Source organism: Buteo buteo, chromosome 18 (genome assembly GCF_964188355.1).
Source record: "Buteo buteo chromosome 18, bButBut1.hap1.1, whole genome shotgun sequence".
NCBI classification, from domain to species: domain Eukaryota; kingdom Metazoa; phylum Chordata; class Aves; order Accipitriformes; family Accipitridae; genus Buteo; species Buteo buteo.
The window spans coordinates 9,164,258-9,185,558 of NC_134188.1; the positions used below are offsets into that span (position 1 = coordinate 9,164,258).

Here is a 21,301-nt window from a genome sequence, read left to right on the forward strand (position 1 = left end):
AGCCTGGCCTGATCCGGCAATAGCTCTTTTCCACTATAACAAGGAACCCACGTTTCTTTCACAGCTGTAGGCGTCCGAGCCGGCTCCACAGTAACCAGCTCCATCCGAAAGCTGTGGCTGTGCTGGGCTCACACGCACCGCTGCTTTTAACGTCCTGCGCGGTTCCCAAGGCCAAAGTTTAATCCCCACGGGCGCTGCGCGGCGGGGATTGACCACCTGGGGTCAGCACCAGCGGAGAGAATTTCAGACTGCATCCTGTTTTCTAGCACGGACGTGTTCTGAAAGAGTCAGAAATGGGAAGGGGAAAGCTCCGCTGTACCTGAGCGGACATAAGGAAGGTTGTACCAAGTCTGTTCAAAACCCTTTTTATCCTTTCTCCTCTCCAGCAGATGCCAGAGATGCAGCCCAGTGCCTGTTCGGGGAAGAAGGCGCAGTGCTGTGGAAGGGGCTAGGCACAAGGGAGATTACGCTGGCCGGACTGAGATAACACAGTTGCTGGTGGAAGCACACAAGCAGCATTAAACAGTGCTCAAAATAACGTTTTGGCTGCTGGGCTGGGGTCAAGGGAGCTTCCAGAACTGTGGAGGGGGACCCCAGAGATACTTCTCCAAGCACAACGAGGCCACAGCTTTAGTTGAAGGGATTTCCCCAGTTGCAAATGCTAAATCACTGCTGGTCAGAAATTACTTTAAAGACATTTTTAAATTTGGACTGGTTCACATCAAAAAAACATTTAACTTCATAAAAAAGGAAGTGGTGGCCAGTAGATTAGAAAGTAAATCTCAGTTACTTTTAATGCCTGTTGGTTTATGCATGAACCGCGCTCCTTGCTGCTCTCCTGGCAGTACAACAGGGAGAGAAAGAACACCAAGGCACTACAGCCCAGAGCAGCACATGGATGTACATGGCCACCCATAGAAGCAACAGCCTCCCCCCATGATGCAAGAAATCCGTTTCCCTTTCACATTTTCAGATCATTTGAGGAGAAAGCAGCTACAGCAGCTGCAGCCTCTTCCCAACATTTTCTATTTGATACCTCAGAAACTCAGTTGGAACCGAGTTCCAACTCTTCTCCTTTAAAGATTTATTTCTCCTTTTTCCTTCCAAGGAATCAGCATTTTCGTTTGTCTACCCTGTCTTTGTATACCCCATTGTCCTCTGTGAGGGCAAAACAGTCAGGCTGTAGGGAGTCTTCCCCATGTTCTAGCCTGGACCTGCGAGCGAGGGAAGCACTGCCATTTTCACTGCAGCTTTTTTGGACATGGCCTTTTCAACTTGCCTCCAACTGGGATGTGAATTCAGTTTGGATACAGCTGCCTTCAATGTTACAGAGCCCTGTAGCCAAAAATGGTGAACTTCAGATTTAGGAGATTTCTGTCCGAGAAGTAACAAACTGCCTGGAGAACTTGCCTTCTCCTCTCTCCAGTGACGGCTTGCAGTCCAGATGATGGAAACTTCCCCCAGCAGAACAAGATCTAGTGACATGGGAGTGCAGGGCACCTCCTTCTTTCCCCCCCTTCAGACATCACACAAACATGCACACACAAAATGTCACAGAAATGGGGATGGGGACAGGGGCTACTGGCTCCTGCCCAGAACAGAAGCCAGTAGGACACTGAACTTGATTGGGGTTTAAGGGGCTGGAGGGTAAGGGACATGACCTAAAGCCACAGACACGCTTCCCCCCCCTCCCCCCGAAAGGCAGAGGGGACTACAAGACCTTTCCTTTTGGCAGAGGGTGTTTTTGGACTGGCTTCCTCACAAAACCAAGCAAATCAAAGGGAGCTTTTTACCCCCATGAATCAGAAGGCAGTACCACCCACCCCCCAATGCTTGTGAACTAAAGGTCTGTTTCCTCCCCAGACTGCAAGCATGGGTTGTAAAGCAAAGTTTAGAAGCAAATGAACAGTCAGTTCTGAGTTTCTCCTCATTTTTGAGGGGAGAGAGACAGAAGAGACCCACCGATTTCATATTTTTACAGAGAACGGAAATGCTTTTAGAAAGCAAGTTACCTGCAAACTTTATTTGGACAAGGAAGTAAATAAATATTTAACTAGTTTTGATGCTTTGTGTGTCATTGCACAATAATTCATACTTACACTTGAATGTGCATCATTAACTGTTAAGTTCCATTTTACATCCAGAAATGCATTCAAAGGCTTGGAGAAAAAGGGAAGAAAAATCAATACAAACAAGGTGTATCAGAAAGTGGTATAAAATAAGATTTATTTGCAAATAATTTTGACAATAAGGAAACAAGTATCTCTGAGCTGTGCATTTTGGGGATTACATGTCAGTTCCTTTGCCTTCCGAGATTTCCATTTGCATGCAATATGGGATACCTCTAGAATTCAAAAAGAACTTTCAAGTGTCCTTTTTTGCCTTGCTGTGCTAAATTCCTTCCACAGGCACACTATAGGAGAGTCAAAGTCTTTGTTATGAGAAGCTGTCACAGGAAACACACAACGAAACAACCTTGGCTTAGGAAGGAAACTGTTGCATGAGAGCTGTTTCACATTTGTTTAACACAGTGTTAAGCGCTTCAAGATTCCCACATGGAGAAATGCCTGGTGCTGGTCGTAAAAAAAGGAGAGAAAAAAGAAAACAAACCCAAAACAAAACCCAAGAAAACCCCCAAACCCAAACACCAACATCTGCCCCTAAACCCCACAGCTATACTGAAACCTCAGATTTCTTTCCGATGTAAGAATGCACAGTACATCTGGTTACGACCTGAGTTCCCTCTCTTGGAAGCTAAAGAGCCATGTCTCACATTAAAAAAAAAAAAAAAAGTTCAAGATTTAGTAATAATTACTGCATATAAATGAACTCAGGACAAAGGCAATACAAAGTGAGAACTGATTTACCTTAGCATCTGACTGTGGGAGGGTAACCTCTAAATTATGGTTAGAGTCACAGCAGTTGAAGAGGAAGACAGCAGTATCTTCAGAACATTTCTTCAATTTATTTCCATCCTCCTCCCTGACCTCACTCTCTGTGTCTTTCAAAAAGCCAGGAAATTTCAACTCTGAAGTAGTATCTTGAATTAGATGAGATAGGAATTGTATTCTGAAAACCCTATATGCTTAAGTTCTGAGCAGAGCACATTAAGCATATCTTGGTTTAGGGGAAAGTCCAAAGGGAACACCAGGAAACAAAGTAATAGCTACTCAGAGAGGAAATCAAAGAATCTGAACTAGATCTATTTTCAGTACAGTTCTAGAAAATATTTTTTTATAACAAAGGAACTTCTTTTTTTTTTCCTCTTTATGAAGCTGAAAATAATCCCAATATTTGACACTGGAAAAATAGTATTTTTTTCCTCTCTCCCATAAATACAATAATACAAGAAAAGATGTCTAGATGTCATTGTCACCAGTTCAAATAAGGCATTAATGAATGCATTAGATCATTCAAATGTAAATAAACATTTTTTTTATATAAATACACCCAAAATATTAAAATAATCTTAAAAGGGTAACAACTACTCTGTTGGTGACAGCCATTTCATTTAAATATTTAGGCAACAAAAACTGGAGAGAATAGTAGAGTCTTAAAGACATTATTTTATTTTGGTCTACTTTAGAAAGACTAAAACAAAATCCAACTGAAAGCTCTTCATCATCGGTCCACACACTATCCCACCATGGGGGTCTCCCTACCCTTCTGGGGAAGCTAGTCCATCTTTATGGAATAAATATACTTGGTCATTTCACATCAACCATTATTGAAATGATCCTGAGAGCAAGGCCCAGAATCTAGGAATCTCTTTAAGCTGAATGCCCTAGCTAACATCAGACTGCCTCCTGAACAAGCTCAAAACTGAAAAAGGGATAAAGATTTCAGAACAAATCTTATGTTGACAAAGATCGCCATCTTCAATCCCAACTCAGCCATCTCCAGAGAACAGCAAGAATTTACTGTTACCTCCAGTGGTTATGCTCTCCCATTAGACAGCTCCAAGGCTTTACTCTCCTAAGTCATGTGTATCCCTGTATTTGTGCTGTAGCCAAACGTAAATACAGTTGAGGTTTATTGACTTCTGATTTGGGCAACAGAGATGCACTGCAGCAATTAAACTGCAGGTGCCAACATTCTGTATTGGCCCCTAGATCTTATGGTTTTAACAGTACTTTTGCAAGACTATTTGCCACATTTCATTAAGATTCCAAAGTTTGGAAAATCCCTACCCTGAAAATCCACTATTTGCTGAGGAAGTATCATATATACTGAGAACGTGAATTAGCTCTGAGCGCACCATCTTTAATGGCAACACTTTAAAGAGACCCCATGCAGTCTTACAAGTTTTGTTCTCTTGCACATCCAGGTCTGAAACCTAGAAACGCCAGGGGTTTTCAGAAGAAGTCTTGTAGACATGATCCAGTTCTCAAACATCATTAGAGGTTTTGGCAGAAAAATGTCATATGAAATCTGTAATACACTTGCTAACATTTATAATCCAATGATCACTTATAAGAAGTATTATTGCATTTTAAGCGTAAAAATATAGGAGGTTCTATAAAGAAAATTAAAATAGCATTAGTCTAATATTGATAGTCATATAAAATAACTCACAATTATGTAAGTTTCCATATTTAATTACACATTTAAAAATAAGTTATAAAAATAATTAAGCTTCTGTAAAACCCCTAAGATATTTTCTTTTAGGAGTTTTTACTCATATCTACTGATTGTCTAGCATCGGCAACAGCTTCTGGTACTCGAACAGTCATATCATCCATCGATTTCTTCAAGCAGATTTGGCAGCCTAAACGCGATCTGTAGGGAAATAGGACATTGTCATTACTTCTAGCCAATCATATATCCAACAGCATCTACCCCCTTATGCCTCCAACGTTCAGCCCTCCCAAACACATTATGATCTAGGAACAGCCACTCTTGTGCCTGCTCTTAATCAAGACCCATAGTGAACTGCACACATCAATGCAAAGATATACATGGCAATAATCATGATTTACATTAAGTAACAGAGTTCAGTACATTGGAAAGTTGTACAGCAAGTACCTCCTACTTGCTGAGACAACATATAACAAGGGTGACCCTTCCATTTTCAATGGGTCACTAATAGTTCAGTCAAGTGCAGGGAATGACACTTGATTTCATAATAAACAACTCAAGATTGGGTTATTAAGCCAGAAAGGTAAGAGTGAAAAGACAAGAAACATAGGAAAGAGAAGGATAAGATACTCATGGCACCTGAAGAGATGCAATCCTTCATTTTTCTACCTATCGTTCAGCATGAAAAAATGTTGTATGTGAGCAATTAAAATCAAAATATGTAATACTACAACAAAATTCTGCAGATACCACAAGCCACTTTTACTGCTGGGATATCTTTAATTCAGTGTCCATGCTGTGGTACTTAAGTATAGAATACTTAAACATCAGCAAGGATGGGCAATGTTCTGTAGCACCAGTTGAATAATTTAATCAGTATAGGAACATAGGCAGAGATATTATAAAAAATGGTACTATATTAATATCTATACAGAGCTCTTTCAAGCATGTAGTGATCAACTGTTGCTAAAGCTCCCAATTCAGTACTATACTTGGACGTAATACTTCTATGTAAATGACTGTATACATCCACTTCAAATTACCGGAATGTATGTATAAATACATACGTTACCAGAAGATTTAATCCCATGAATATGCATCCATAAGAATAGCTTTAGAAATGAAATCTATTAGAGATGTGATTTCTGATATTTATATGTATGAGCATTGCCCATAAGGCTTAATTTTACTGAAGTGTCTGTTCTTCATTAAAGACCAATGCTAACTGCATACGTACTCTGTAGTGTGGCAATGGATTCACTTCATGTGAAATAGCACTGCCCTTTGTTTTGAGCCTGCTACACAGCAGTACAAAAAAACCTAGGCAGCGCTAAATAACACTGCGAGAAACAAACTACCTTCTCCTATTCAAATTCTTCCACGGCATTTACAGTTTTACAGATATGTAACTAGATTCCCCCACCTCTTGAAGCTGAAGAGCCTTGGACCCCCAAACAGATGATTTAGTCAATCCCTGCATGAAAGCCATTCCCCCTTTAACCACTTCCATAGGTCTTCCCTTTATTTCCTCTCATTCTACTACCTTAACAAAAGGGAAAAAACAACAAAAGAGGAAGTTGGAGTTGCACAAATATAAAGATATAGTGAATCCCCATTTTGTCATGTAATGGTATTTTCTTGTTTTCCACCTGTTTCTACCTAATATTGCCAATGTTCCATTTACCTTTTTGAGTTGGGGTTTTTTTGTTGTTTTTGTTTTGGGTTTTTTTTGTGTGTGTTTTTTGTTTGTTTGGGGTTTTTTTGTTTACACCAAACCTTAAGCTGACATTGCTGGAAAGACACTACCTAGCTGACAGACTATTTCTAGTATGCAAAGTTACCGCTGTTCTACCCACCTCTCCATATGCATTTATCTGCACCTTTAACACCAAACTTCATTTCCTATCGCTCAATAGCACAAAATCTTTGTGCGTGTCTTCACTGACAGTTTTCGATTTTACCCCACTGTCCTGGTTTCAGCTGGGATAGAGTTAATTTTCTTTGTAGTAGCTGGTATAGCACTGTGTTTTGTATTTAGGATGAGAATAAATGTTGATAACACGGTGATGTTTTAGTGTAAACACCGCTCGCAACAACTATAAGTCAAGGTTTTTCAGCTTCTCACACCACCCCACCAGCAAGTAGACTGGGGGGGTACAAGAAGCTGGGAGGAGACACAACCAGGACAGCTGACCCAAACTGGCCAAAGGAATATTCCATACCATGTGATGTCATGCTCAGCATGTAAACTGGGGGAAAGCTGGCTGGGTGTCACTGCTTGGGAACTGGCTGGGCATTGGTGTGCAGGTGGTGAGCAATTGCATTGCACATAACTTGTTTTGTATATTCTAATCCTTTTATCATTATTTTCCTTTCCTTTTCTGTCCTATTAAATTGTCTTTATCTCAACCCATGAATTTTGCTTTTTTTTCCCTTCTGATTCTCTCCCCCACCCCACTGCAGGGGGGGAAGTAAGCAAACAGCTGTGTGGTGTTTAGCTGCCTGCCAGGTTAAACCATGACACACACTGAATAACATAGCAGTATACACAAACCTTACTCTTCATTTTCTTTTCCCAAGTCTTTCACAAATATGCTCGCTACATAAAACCTAGCACTGATCACTTTTAGATCACACTGTTGATCACATACACTTACCAGACAGCCAAATACTTCTACCCTGTTAAAAAACAAATGCGCGGTTTCTTTAACCAATTACCAATTCTTTACAGGGCCTTTGCTCTTAACCCACTGCAACTCAAAACTTAGTAAAGGATTTCTGGACCTAAGTAAACTACATGAACTGTAAGATCATGCTCAGTGACTCAACAGAAGAGCTCCTGTATCTGTTACATCCCTCTACAAAAGCTCTGTTGAATTCTTTCCTTACCATCATGTAGTAGAAACTATAAAAAAGCAACAGCCCATACACACGATTAATGCGTCCAGTATGGAATCAGACTCACTGTTCTCCAGTTCAAATGATCTCATTTTAAAAGTTGTTGCTACTTTCCATTCCTTTGATGTGGAATCAGTTTTAACCCAACCAACTAAGCCTTACAGACAGTAGTTCAGAAATGTCATACTGAATTCCTGTGGAATGCCTGGGTGAATGCTACCTAGTCATTATCATTTGTTACTCCTCATTTTACTTATTTGCTGTAATAGTACTTCTATGGACACATCAGTTTGAGACAGATACTGCAGGAAGACCTCTGCAAAGAAACCTTCCAGTGCATGGATATCCCGTAACATCTCCAGAGATAACGATGCAAAAGAAACTTTGCTTTTATGTTATCTTTTTATATTTTAAATGCACCTTCTACATCACCCACTGGTTCTTCATGCAGACAACTTTCCTGCTTCTGATAGGTTAGAAAAAAAAATATATTTTTCTACTTTTTAGCAAGCTGTTTCTCAGCTTATTTTTTTCTTCAGTATTCTTTTTAAACACTTAACTTGCCAGCGTTTGCATCCCCCCATCTTACTACTTTTAATAATCTCTACTGTTCTGCAGTTAAAACAATTTTGTTTTAACCTAATTAGTCCCTCCTTTTAAAAAACATGAGCTTTCATGGCAGCTGCTAGCTGAAACTTTCCCAAATACAGAGAGCCACTGACAAGAAAAAGCTTTTATCCTTATACTTATGACAGAGCATAGCAGTACATCTCCATTACACAAGTTTATATCAACACAGGAGACCAGGTAACCTATAGCAAATATCGGTCACTTAAAGCTCTGTCTTCCAGAAAAGTCAGCCTCCCACACACATGAAAGATCCCTGGCCAGAGGAAGATCACATGATATTAGGAAAACCTGATAGAAGAAACAAGAGCCTTCAGAGGGTCTAAAACTTAATTTGGCCTGAGGAACCTTGAGAGAAAACAGAAATATTTAAACAGAGTGCTCTAGCTTTCTCCTGTTTTTCAGTTCTTTAGTAAAAACTCCTTGCATTAAACCTTTAAAGATCACCAAAGAAAAAAGTTTGTTATTAGATCATTGGCCTCCAGAGCTATTTAGGAATTGGTTTGGCCCAGAGCCTAAAAGTTACTCTTATGAGAATTATGGTAGATAGTGAGAGTGAAGTAAATTTGCACTTAATAAGCTTATGATTTTTTCAAAATTGAAAATGTTTTTTGGCAGACAGGAAAAAGGATAAAACAAAAGGAACTGAAACAAGTTTTGCATAGCTTGACTTCTTTGCCTTCACAGCCTCCCCAAGATTTGGCTGAAGTGAGAAGAAGTATAATCTCATGTAGAAACAATTAGTACAGGATTCGATTACTGGTATAAGGAGATAAACGAGTTAATTCAGAGTACTTCTCTGCAGAGACATAAAAAACGCTATGCTATACAGGCCAGGTATAAAGCCCTCTGACATTGGAGAGATTCTCAAAAACTTCAACAAGCAGTTCCACTGAAGCATGAAGGAAAGGGCTTATGAAACCTTGTAAGGCATAACTGCCTACCATTCACGTGGGTACGTTCTATGATATAGGCTACATGTACACCAGCAAGTAGTGCAACCCACTAGGAATGGGTCTGTGATGAGAATGTCACACCCTAATTACAAGGCATGTGATGGTGGAGGAGATGTAGAACAGAGGGTTACTTTAGACTACCACTAGTCTAATCCTATGCACTGAAATGCCCATTAGCAGTTAGACCACACTTTAGGATTAGTTTCACCCAAAAGGGAATCTAGCTTCTGTGCACCAAGAGCACTCTGACATGAGTCAAAGCATGACAAGTGGGGAGACTGCCATGTGGGACACTGTTTATCCTAGAGAAGACTTGGGGGGAGGATCTTATCAATGTACATAAATACCAGAGAGGTTGTAGAGTCTCCATCCTTGGAGATTCAAAAGCCGTCTGGACATGGTCCTGGGCATCGGCTCTAGGTGGCCCTGCTTCAGCAGGGGGTTGGACCAGATGACCTCAAGAGGTCCCCTCCAACCTCAACCCTTCTGTGATTCTGTGAAAAGAAGATCTGACCAAAACTAAAATACTAATGTAAACACATTTATTAAATACATTAACTAGCTACAGACTAATGGAGACAGAAAACAGAAGGGAAGGGAAACAAGAACTAGAAAATTCACACACGACAGCAGTGGCAGTTTTTGTTGAAGGAACTGGGTTTTTGGTCATACTTCAATATCTGACACTTCTGCATCAGACACCTCTGAAGAACAAGTACTGACAACTACCACTCTTCAGTTTGAAAAACAATACTGACATCTTTTTAATATGAATTCAGATAAACAATATTTAAACTTGGCAGTCCCATTTCTGTAACAGAATCCAGCTATTAATTAAAGGCTGATTAAGGCATTCTAAGAATACTGGACTGCCCCATCTGCAAACCCTTCCTTCCATTCTTTGATGTAGTGAAGTATTATGTTGCCTTACGTTTCTGTAAGGCCATATGCCAGGTCCAGCATGTCCATCTCTTCATCAGTAATTGCATCTAGTTTCTCAAATATGTGGTCTTCGAAGATTAAATGACAAGTTGAACAGGCTAGCGTTCCTTCACATGCACCTAGAGGGAAAAAAAAAATTAAAAAAAAAATCAAGATAACAGAAAATCCAAGTTTCAAATTACAACAGAATTACAGCAGAATTTCACAAGAAATCCTCATATATGTTTGTCTCATACAAGAAGTATCTCTATTGATTAGTAAAATTGATGCTTCATATATTCCCATGTTCACATATCTACTCTGCATTCAACTGTCATTAGCACTTCTACAGTTCCTACAAGATTAAGATTTACTTGAATCGTGTGGTTAGTTAAAATACTTAACTAATTAATTCCCTTTCCACCATTTAAAGAAATAAAAGGTTTCTATTATAAGAATGCAAAAGTAGACAATGCTGTCAATCAACACTACTTATTTCCAAGGCTGATCCTTCTATCCCTCTCTTTCCCATGGTTTTGAGAAGTTCAACAGAAGACACCTGCTATACAAAAAATTCCTCAGAAATACATGAAGGAGGGATTTTATACTTGGTATTTCTTCTCGCTCAACAGAACACTAATTCACAGCAACAAAGGCAGTCAGGCTAGAGAGATGGTTTTCTGTGTTAAAAGAATACAACATATTACTAGGCAATCCAGCCCAAGCCAAGGATCTAATAATTTTCCAGGGTTCAACAGAGCAAGCATCAACTACATCTACCTGCTAGGTCATCACAGAACAGTAGAAGTTTGAATACTAAGAAATTTGTCTCTGCCACTGTACAGGGCTGACACCAAATTCTCCATGTTGAAGAAGAAACATGCAACTTCAGGAGGAGGAGAAAGTTGAACTCTTCATACTTGTGCAGAAGTTGGGGTTGAGGCACACAAACCCCCACCACTGCTTTAAATTGATAGAAGCATTAGCTAAGTTTCATTTATTTACTCATTTCCAGGGAAAGCAGAACCAAGAGTATTGTGACCACATCACCTTTGTACTCATATGGAAACAAAGGGAAGCAAGGCTCCACTGCTATGGAAAGAAACAGTGGGATTCATCATCAGATCATAAGAACCATATAGAAAGCACTGTGCTGTTACATGTAGTAATGGTATCAACAGCATATATTCAAAGTGAGTATGACACTGTACTAGAAGACTTGATTTTTTAAAATAAATCACATCTTCAAGTACGTACAAATGCATGTGAAAAAGTACAGTTTATTTAAAGTGCCAAATAACATAAAATTTGTTGTATCAGCAGTTTAAGCATTTTAATGTTGGGGCAGGTGAGGGGAGAAGGGCGTGGGGGAAGAAAGAACACTGGCCAGTCCATTTGAACAGTGGAAGGTCTTTCTGCAACTGTAAAGCTAGCAGTAGCAAACAGATTGAGTGCAGCTGAATCATTCAACAGTTTTCTAAGTCTTTATACAATGACATTTCTATTATTACTGCACATGGGATGCCCCCTAGTGATAGGAGTAAACAGGTAAGGTTTACATTTTACTTCCCGCCCCCCCTCAGTACTTTTTTCTAAAAACAGAACATACATTTTTACATTATTTATACTGCATTATTTCTCTGCCCTAGTATGACGTTTCATTAGCAAATGATTATTTAAATGGGACTAGCACATGTTATAATTAACAATTGTTACAGTAACTCCAAATTTTAGTTTGGCTTCTGTTTATTGACAGCATTATCTTTTTTCCACTTTACCATAATGCTTTAACATGGCTGCTATTTACACAAACTGAGAGAACATTTACTGTAGACTACAAGAAGACTAGCCATAAGCCTGTAAAACACATTTAATAAGCAACACATAAAGCTAGTTATTCCAAAGCATTACAATTTTTAAGAGACAATTCTTCTTCCCCAGATGTATGCAACTCTAGAGCTAACTGTTCTCAGACGCAAGTCTGAGATTTAAAATCTTTGCAATAATTTTATTACTAGGAGTGAAACTTATTTGCACTTAAATAAAACATACCTCAGATTTCAAAACTGTGCTACACTAGCCTACTAATTTTTTCCTCTAATTGCTCCATGCTATGCATTCACTCATGCAAATTGTACTACTTCTTCCTGCTTTAGTTTGTACTATTAAATTCATGAAGCTCATGTTCATGTAAATATCTATCCTGAGGTATTTAATTGCCATTACCAAATACCACTGCTTTGCATGGGCAGAATCCTACAACTTCACTGGAACTAACTAACTGCGGAAAGTGCAAGTTTGAAGGAAATGGGAGGTGTTGTAACTTCCTCCTAATCCGACTTTAAACAGAACTTGTACCAAGTTAGAATTTTACTAGGACATTGGTCTACTTCACCCCAGTCCTTCAATAAGAATCAAATTTTTTCCTCTTCCCTGCTGACATGAATTTGATCATTTCTTTCACTTAGCAGTCAAATACTACAGCAATTTGTGCCACAAAAAGCCCGATAATAAATTGAGACAGTATGGCAATACAGAATTAACCAGACACTGTTAGAAATACACCAGTTTTGCCTCCAGAACCTTTCAGATCAGAAGAGTCTGCAGGTGGCATCTTTCAGATTCCACCTTAACAGCACTGTCCACATTCCACTCCTTTAACATTCAAGGAAGGCTCACCACAAACATTTTTTTAGAACTTGACCCCAAATTTTTATGCACCTGCAGGAAAAAAAAATGGTGAGAAAATCCAAATAGAGTACAGCTAGGTTTTACAAATAAATTAATAAATAAATATTCATTTACAGTTGGACTCAATGATATTAAGGGTCTTTTCCAACCTAAATGATTCTATGATTCTATAAATATTTATGAATAAACTGGTAAAAGAACATAATTTCTAGACACTGAATACAGTATTCAGTGAATCTACTTACCAAAACCATCTATGTCTAGATTATTATCAACAACAACATCCAGCAGTGAATCCCCAGGTTTTCCTTTGGCTGTTAGTTTGTCACCATCACGATTTATGAAATGAACAGTTATTTTATCTTCTGAGCTGAAAAAGAAAAGTATATAATGGAATTAAAGAAAGAATTCTAGATTTTTTTAGATCTTTAAAATTGATTGAACACTACTAAACCAGTAATCAGTATCAACTCTAAGAGCACAGAAACCTAAGTTACTGGGTTTTAAAAGCTGTAACAGGTACAGGCATTTACTGCTGTACATTGAACAAAGGCCATGAAAAATAAGAAAAAACCCTTGGTTTGTATTTTGTCACTAGAAGCTATATAGGATCCTGATGCTTTGCCTTTCACCAAAGAGAGTCAGAGCCATTTTATTTTAGGCACAATATTTGTATTTTTATCAAAAAAAAAAAAAAAAAGAGCTTATTTTAAATGCTTCGCTACATGCCTTTCTGCAGACTCTTGCTTGGATTTATGAAATTTTAATTGTTCTCATCATTATCATTTAGGGCCAATTTTAAATTTTCCCATTTCTGCTTAGAGTTTAAGACATTTTACTTTATTAGTTCCAAAATTTAATTCTCCTCTCCTCCCCAAAATAGAAATACTCCAAAAGCATTCTGCTTTTTTGAGCACAGATTCTCCTAGGATTTCACCTTGTAAATATTAATTCTAGTGGAATTCAAAGTTTTGACACTGGCTTCAAAGAAAGAAGATTTTATATTTTCCTACCTTGCTTTTCAGACAATTATGTTTATTTAAGAAAAAATTATTTTGCAGCCTCCATAAAAATTTCTTAAGACTAAAGCTTTTAATATTGGGAAAAAATAGAGGGGGTTTGTGTCCAATATGATGTTATTTCACATGCAAATTAAAGGAAAGCTTTTAATCTACTAACAAATAAAATACAGTTTGTTTGTTTTTAAGCAGACTATTTTCCTTCCTATAGTGAGCAAAACAAGCAAAACTTGTTGGATGGACAGTGAAGAAACCTGCCAAGAGATGAGAGATACAAATAGAACAGCGGAAAGCTAATGCAAAAATCTATGTTTCAACGTGAAATCCATGTTTAAGAACAGCATGCTTAATATTACCTTTAATCTTTTTAGTAACTGTGAGCCTTGAGTGATCTATCCTATGGAAAGCATACAAGCTTGAAAATCAAGTCACCCCCTGGAAAACTCTAACCTGTATAGCTGAATATTAAAGCAAAAATTTGAAAGTGGTCATACTAAAACATCAGTGAACAGATTATTTTTGGAACTGGCTGTAAAAGGGAATGTGTTTTTAGCAATCCGAGTCCTAGCCTGTTTTGAAAAACAACAAATGTTTGTTGCTCTAGACATAATACACTTGCCACAACTGTAAGCTCTGTTGGCAGCAGTACGCACCATGATTCATTATGATGTCGTGTTCAATTCTTGTCATATCATCCCTCAGTCCATTCTCTGGAAGGCAGCCACAAGCTACTATTAACTATAAATTCATTCCAAAATTATAATCAATAATGAAGGATTGACCTCGCTGATCTGCAGAATGCAGAAGCATGAACTATAATAAAATTCAGAAATCTTAAAGCTATATCTTTACAAAATGTAATTAATGTTGTACAGTCACCTATGATATCAAAGGACCACCTCCAGTAAACCGTTCTGTGGGAGTTTAAGTTACCACTCCGCTCTTCTTTTTGCTACTCTGCTGTGCCAACACCTCTCACAGCACAACCAAGGAAACAAGCACCTACTTCTTAGATATACTAGTACAAAATTCACCACCTCCACTGGTAGTTTAAGACTGATGGGTTTAGATTGCATCTGCAAAGGTATAGATCCACATTCTGACAGCCAAAGTAAACCACTGACAGTGTAATTTTAAACTGCTTCAAAAAGCCCTTCCAGAGCTCACCAAAATACACTCTCATTTACTGAAATATTTCTGTCAACATGACAAATGCAACCCTGACAGGAGACACAATGCAAGATGTACTTGCATTTATGGGCATCATCTTCCCAAGGTATAGAGATGACAAGTAGTAAATATTTGTTCAATATCCAAAACATACCCTTTCCTCTATTATAGGATGAGGACATCACAAGTAACATGGACGAAACAGCAAGATATCTGGCCATCCATTAGATCACAGGAACTTTTGTAAAAGACAAGTCATCTTCCTCCCAGTTTTCAAAACACACCTGAAACTGTCTTCACCTGCAATTACACTTTAACCTCGCATAACACCACAGTGCCACAAGAAGAATGCTGCTGCCCTCCCTCCTTTGTGTGTTCTACCTCCAGCACTCACACTGTCATGCAGTAAATTGGGTCTGGAAACAAAACTGGTTGAAACCCAACCTTCACAGCTCAATGGCCATATGAATGTCAGAACCAGTACTCCGGCAGATCTGCCCCTTATGTTAAATTTACATCAGTTTAAAACAATTGTGTTACTGCAACTTTACGATGCAATAACACAATCTAAGCTTCACCACCATCTTAAACCGATCTCTTTCTAATAAGAACGTGGGTTTGGGTGATCCCCACTCCAAATCACCCTTCCATCATCCTCACACCAGTACTACTGCAAGTCAACTCATTTTGCTAATCTGGCTGAAAATCAACCATAAAAACAAAGCAGTCCCAGCTGAACCAGCAAACAAAACTGACAGAAATGCCACTGCCCAGAACAAAAATGAGGAAACAGGAGTGGGATCCCCTTTTCAGTAGTAACAGTCTTACATTAGCTTCACCAGTTGTGGAACTGCACTGTGGCTGTGCATGCCTAACTGGTACAGCATGCAGCAAGGGGACAAACCAAAGTACCACCACTAAGTCACTGAATTCTGTTAAAGATCACCATAGTAATTAATCTTTTCTATGGGATCTAATCCACCCTGGTTGATAACTGAAACTGAAACTTATTTATTTGTAATAAAGTTAGAGACAGCCTTCTTAAGTCTTCCAGTAGAATCTGTTTTTCTGCTATTGCCATCTTTACCACTCTTCATATAGCCAAAATGTTTAATTTAAAAAAAATCACTGAGGCTTTACTGTGCATGAGCCTGAGTGGTGAAAATACTTTCAGAAGTCTGTGTGCATAATAATCAGACTAGTCAGACATCAAAACACATACTGCACAGATATTTTCAATGACTGGGAGATACCATTATAAAAATAATAATAATCATACCTGCATGAAACAATATTTAGGCTTTATAAATGATAAGAAACATGGCTTTTGTCTACCCAGACATTGTTTGCGTGAAGAAAAATAAAACAACCGAACACCACCATACTGTGAACTAGTCACAGGCAATTAACATGAAACATGTGCCAGGTCTATGCAAGTATAAATAGCCTCAGGATTATCAGGAAGAACAAAACACATTTTGTGTAATCTGCATAAAGCCTAAATATCCCAATTCATGCTCAGATGAACCCTTTTCACCAGATGTAAAATACGACTAATTTCTTCATATAGTTACCACAGTACTATCAGCTTGGTTATCAAGTTTCACTAGGATACCCTAAATTAAGCATACTGCAAATACACAGAAGAGCACCAGAGAACTGTAAATGCTGTTCATTTTCCCTCCCATGCAAGAAAGAGTAAGTACCTAAGTACCTAAGAATCCTGACAGCTACCTCTTTCCCCTTAAAAGAAGTACGCTTTTGAATCTTCAGCTACTACTTCCAAGTTAAGAATCAGCTCCTACGCTCCTCCAAACAAAACAAAGGTAACAACTGTAGCCTGGTGTTGCACATGGCGAGACCCAACTCTACTATTTCCAGATCTTTTATTAAATGGTAAATCTAACAGCCCTACCTAACTGCCTGAATAGTTTCATGAATGAAGCTATTATGCAGGCCTCAACTAAAATACGGAAGTTATAAATCTGAACTAATCTTTAAAACATGTAGTAATTATGTTGTGCACAAAAAAATATCGTACAGCTATCTAAACTGGTATAAAAGAATTCCGAGATAACTACTGTTAAACATGAAATGAAAAGGAAGGATAAGGGATAAAAATGGAGCAAAAGAATGAAATGCAAATGAAAACATAATGCCTGATGCTTCATTGAAACACTTGGGAACCTCCGCTCATAAGAATCACCTCAGCTGATGATTTTATATAACTAGGTCTTCATCCTGTAGATACAAATACAGCTAATTTTACATATACAAACAATGATGTTATCTTTTTACTGGAATAACGCCGACTTATATGAAGTTCAGGACCTGGGTCTCAAGTAATAGGATGTCCAGAAATGGTAAGACTAGAGAAAATAACTGGTACATAAATGGAGAAAACACTAATATAGGAAAGAAATAAGGATTTTCTTTTTCTTCCCACTCACTCAGTCAGGTTACAACATGGAGTATAAAAACAATACATCTGAAATACTTGTTTGCATGAGCTTTTTTGCTGGTATGCTTGCGCAATGAATGTGAATAAATTCCAATCTGTACTCAGTCTGTTTGTGAAAGACCTGAGGGATTACAGGCCTTACATTACTATTAGGTAGGGAAATGTTTTCCCTTTTTAGTATTCTTTTTCCTTCCATTTTTACCTTGTTCAATGATTTTAATTAACTTTAAAAAAGTGGACAATACTTTACAAAGACCATTTGATTTTTTGAATTAATAACTGCAAATCAGGGACCTCAAAATAACTGATCGCCAGGGCACACACTCAGTGGAGACTTATTTTTAAGGTACTCAGCAGGTTCACTCAGAGAAGAGATCTAAATGAGCAACTTACCCATCTCATATGGGAGTCCTAGACTAAAGAGTTAGTTCGTCTCTCCATATTAAAATCATCTGCTGGAACAAACTAAAACAGCACCTACAGGGGAGTTTAAAGGCAAACTACTGAAACAGCTTTGATGGCAAGGGCACTACCCAACCCTCTGGAAACAGGCCCTAGCCTCTGACGTTGGGCAGCTGATTGCGTGTCCTGTTCCAAGTCAAATAAACTTCTCCGGCAAGCAAGTGAATTAAGCTTTTAAAACTTCTGTATTTTAAATACTCAAAGTTAACTGTAGACTCTGACCTATCTTTGAATATACAAGCTACAAGCCAGAAGGCTATGCGTAAACAGTCTTTGACTACATGTACTAAGATGCAAATCTGTAGTTGTGGGCTGTGGAATATTAAATGTCTACAGATGTAACGCATTTTGAAACACCTACTCATACATGCTGGTGAGGAGAGGACGGGTTCTGCACACTCAGATGCACGAGTGCTCTTCAGTAAAGAAAAACTATACCAAAGGCAGAAGAGATCTTCAGGTCTGCAGTACGGGGCTCTGCCTGATATGTGCTGTACTTATACCACGAGCCTAGTCAGACTTTCACACACACACACACAAAAAAAAAGAGAAGGCAAGCGCTGCACTGCGTGGAAAAGCAACAGTGATAAGGTCACAACCGTTTACAAAGCTAGTTTGAACATCAGGAACCCTAGTTTAGCCTTCCACAACATTATAGGCTCTTTCAACGGGGTGCCGGATCCCACAGGCCCCGCGCCTTAACCCCGCCGCTGGCTCGGCGCCGTGCCTGACCCGGGCCGGCCCACAGGCACCTCAGCTTACGGCCCCCGGCGCAGCCCCGCGGGACGCAGCTGGCCCCGGCCGAGGCGCCGGGCGCAGGCTGGAGGCAGGTCCCACCGCAGGACGCTCCAGGCGTGGACGGCGAGAGCCGGGGCGAAGCGCGGCCGTGAGGGGGCCGAGGAGGAGGCCGGCACCTGCCCCGAGCGGCCCGGGCAGCGGCAGGGCCGGGACAGCGGCAGGGCCGACCGACCGGGGGAAGGTCACGCAGCGCCGGCCCGGCTCGGCCGTCCTCGCCCGGGCGGCCCGCGCCACAGGCGGCCGCCGGCCCCGGGTGCCCCCGGCGCCGAGGCCCAGGCGGCGGCTCGGCGCTGCCGCGGCGCGCAAGGCGGCCGGCGCTGTAAGGAGCCCGCCCGGCGCCTGGCGGCTCCGGCCCTCTTACCTGAGCACCGCCCGGGCAGAGAGGCTGAGCAGCCGGGCCGTCCTCACGGCAGCGGCGGCGCCGCCGCAGCCCGGCCTCGTCCCGGCTGCCGGCGAGGCGGAGAAGAGCCAGCGGCGGGAGGAAGCGGCGGCGGCGGCCCGGAGGAGCCGGGCCGGCCCCGGGGCAGCCATGGCGGCGGCAGGACGGGAGCGCGGGGCCTCCGCGCCGGCACCGGGGGAGGGGCGGGGGCAAAGTCCCGGCGGTTACGCCTCTGGCGCGGGCTGCGGCGATTCTCGCAGCCGGCTACGCGGCGTGCGTCCCGCCCCTTTTTGGCGGCGGCGGCGGCGAGCGGTGCCCCCGCGACGGGAGGAGCGGGGTTACGCAAAGCGCGCAGCGAAGCGCTGAGGGAAGGGGCCGGGCCGTACGGAAAAGGCGCAGGGCGCTGCTCGCCCCAGGGGCTGGCGGCGGGGAATGGCCCGCCGCCGTCGCCTTGCCGTCGGCTTCCCTCTTGCTCCCCTCAGACCGCACCGTAGGCCGGTGAAAGCTCTCTGGTTCCGAAATCCAAGCCCTAGCGCTAGTCTTGCCGGGAAGGTGGTCCCGTGGAGCCCGACATGTCCTGCCTCCCTGCGCGGTTGGGTCTGTGAGGGATTTCTTGTCAGGGCTCGGGCCAAGGCGAGGGCTCAGCACTGCGTGGGCCCGGCGGGGTCCCTGACACGCTGTGGAGGTGGCACCCAAGGAGCCGTCACCACAGCCCAAATGCCCCTTTGGGAGGCCTGGCCTGTAAGGGACTGGGCTCCTTGGCTCCAGGCAGTCAAGTGGAGCTGACAGCTCAGGAGTCTCAGCTGTGCGCCGGGCTGTCCAGGCAGGACCACCGAGAAATTCCCAGTTCCTCATTAACTGTTTCTTATGACAGAGGATCAGCTTCTAAAACCCAGGCATCAGCAAAGGGACAGCAATGCTATCAGAGGTTTTAATAGGAGGTGAGCAGTTGTGGCGAATGGCTCAAATATCAGTATGCGCAATAGGAGATTTTGACATTTCTTGAGCAATTACGGACTGCACGTGTAGACTTAATTTGGCTCTCTGCAATGTACACATTACCAGTTTTGATTTGCTGGTTGTGTAGATTCCCTTAAGTCTACCACACCCAGACTGGAGGGTGCTGAGTGAATGAGGAAGAAATGGAGCATTTACTTCAAAATAATTCATTCAGACAGAAATGGAAATAAATGGGGAAAAGGAGGAAATGTTGTTTACCTCTGATGCACTTGAGGTAGCTAAGATTGTTCTGATGCCTTTTGATTTTAGGAGTGTGTTTTTGTTGCGTCAGAGTAAGATCGAAGAGGGAGGTAACATTACACTATATAACTTAAACTGGTGGTTTTTTCTTTAAGGACCTTTAAGAAGAGGAGAAGGTTGTGCTGGAAACATCAAGAGCCTCCAAACTGTCTGGCCATAAACCAAGTGACTTGAATGTGCCGGTTTTTTCTGCTTCAGGTATATAGCTTCTACCCTCTAAGTTAGACTCAGTGTCGTCAGAGGGATTCCCTTTACCCATTATAAATATGGCCAGCATAAGATTTTACATAGTCTGAATCTTGTCTTTTAAGCTTTATTTCAATTACTGCTACGTCAAAGTAGCTTTTATAGCACCTACGCTGTATGAATGCTGTTATACCAAACTTGTTTCATGTCATTATCCTTTACAATCCAGTATTCTTTCCATAAAAACAGATTTACTGCTGTGCCCATCTAGATTTAATATAGAATTTTAAAAGTGTTACAATTATCTAGATGCACAGTGTATCTCTACATTTCAGCTGACATGAGGCTGACCATTTTTTCTAGGCAATTTCCTTAAAAACTGTACCTGTCACAGAAACTGCAGTAACTTTACACAGGTTGCGACTGTGTAATACAGGCAGAATAGCTTTCAGTTGTTCTTTGATTACTAGCAAAATAATTGTGTTTGTTCAAATATACCATTCATAGAGTAATATTTTTTAAATATAATTGAAATCAATGCACTCAATATGTTTATTAAATCATATATTAATATAAATGCAGGTAACATGAATTTATCATAGAGCAGTCACTGAAATAAATAATCTGAGGGCACGATCCTCAGTATCCCCTCACCCATGCTGAGTTCTTTTTCATTAGGTTTCACTTTCTTGCAACACAAGAGAATGTGGCCACAAATAATACAGTTTATTTCAATATTGTCACTACAGCATACGGTCATATATACATACTCGTAAGGCAGCATATAGCTGCCTTACAACTTACAACTTTATGTGGACTTCTAATATTGTAAAGCCAAAAGATCACATCAGATAATCTAGTCTGACTTTAACCAGAAGGCTGCTTGTCATAAATT

At 40.7% G+C, this 21,301-nt stretch overlaps 1 protein-coding gene across 3 annotated transcripts; it reads right to left on the bottom strand.

Moving 5' to 3' along the window:
• Positions 1-2,201: 2,201 nt before the first annotated feature.
• On the bottom strand, positions 2,202-19,205 carry FDX1 (ferredoxin 1). 3 transcript variants are annotated; one of them, XR_012653416.1, is made up of 5 exons: positions 18,943-19,205; positions 12,917-13,041; positions 9,991-10,120; positions 9,407-9,553; positions 2,202-4,779 (listed from the first exon to the last, which is right to left on the bottom strand). XR_012653416.1 is itself a non-coding variant. In XM_075049967.1 (4 exons), the coding sequence occupies exons 1-4, from the start codon at positions 19,110-19,112 to the stop codon at positions 4,665-4,667; spliced, it is 540 nt and encodes a 179-aa protein (XP_074906068.1). In that variant the 5' UTR covers positions 19,113-19,190; the 3' UTR covers positions 2,202-4,664. The 3 variants fall into 3 exon arrangements, 1 of the variants encoding a protein (XP_074906068.1); XR_012653417.1 differs by lacking the exon at positions 2,202-4,779 and adding an exon at positions 4,790-6,121; XM_075049967.1 differs by lacking the exon at positions 9,407-9,553 and having other exon boundaries at positions 18,943-19,190.
• Positions 19,206-21,301: the final 2,096 nt, after the last annotated feature.

What these genes read in the sequence shown, in the direction of transcription:
- FDX1 (XM_075049967.1), bottom strand. Translation starts at nt 19,112, where the DNA reads ATGGCTGCCCCGGGGCCGGCCCGGCTCCTCCGGGCCGCCGCCGCCGCT. An exon ending in TCTGCCCGGGCGGTGCTCAG is followed by an intron (nt 13,042 to 18,942) that starts GTAAGAGGGCCG and finishes TTTCTTTTTCAG; the next exon opens with CTCAGAAGATAAAATAACTG. An exon ending in TCTAGACATAGATGGTTTTG is followed by an intron (nt 10,121 to 12,916) that starts GTAAGTAGATTC and finishes TTTTCCCTCTAG; the next exon opens with GTGCATGTGAAGGAACGCTA.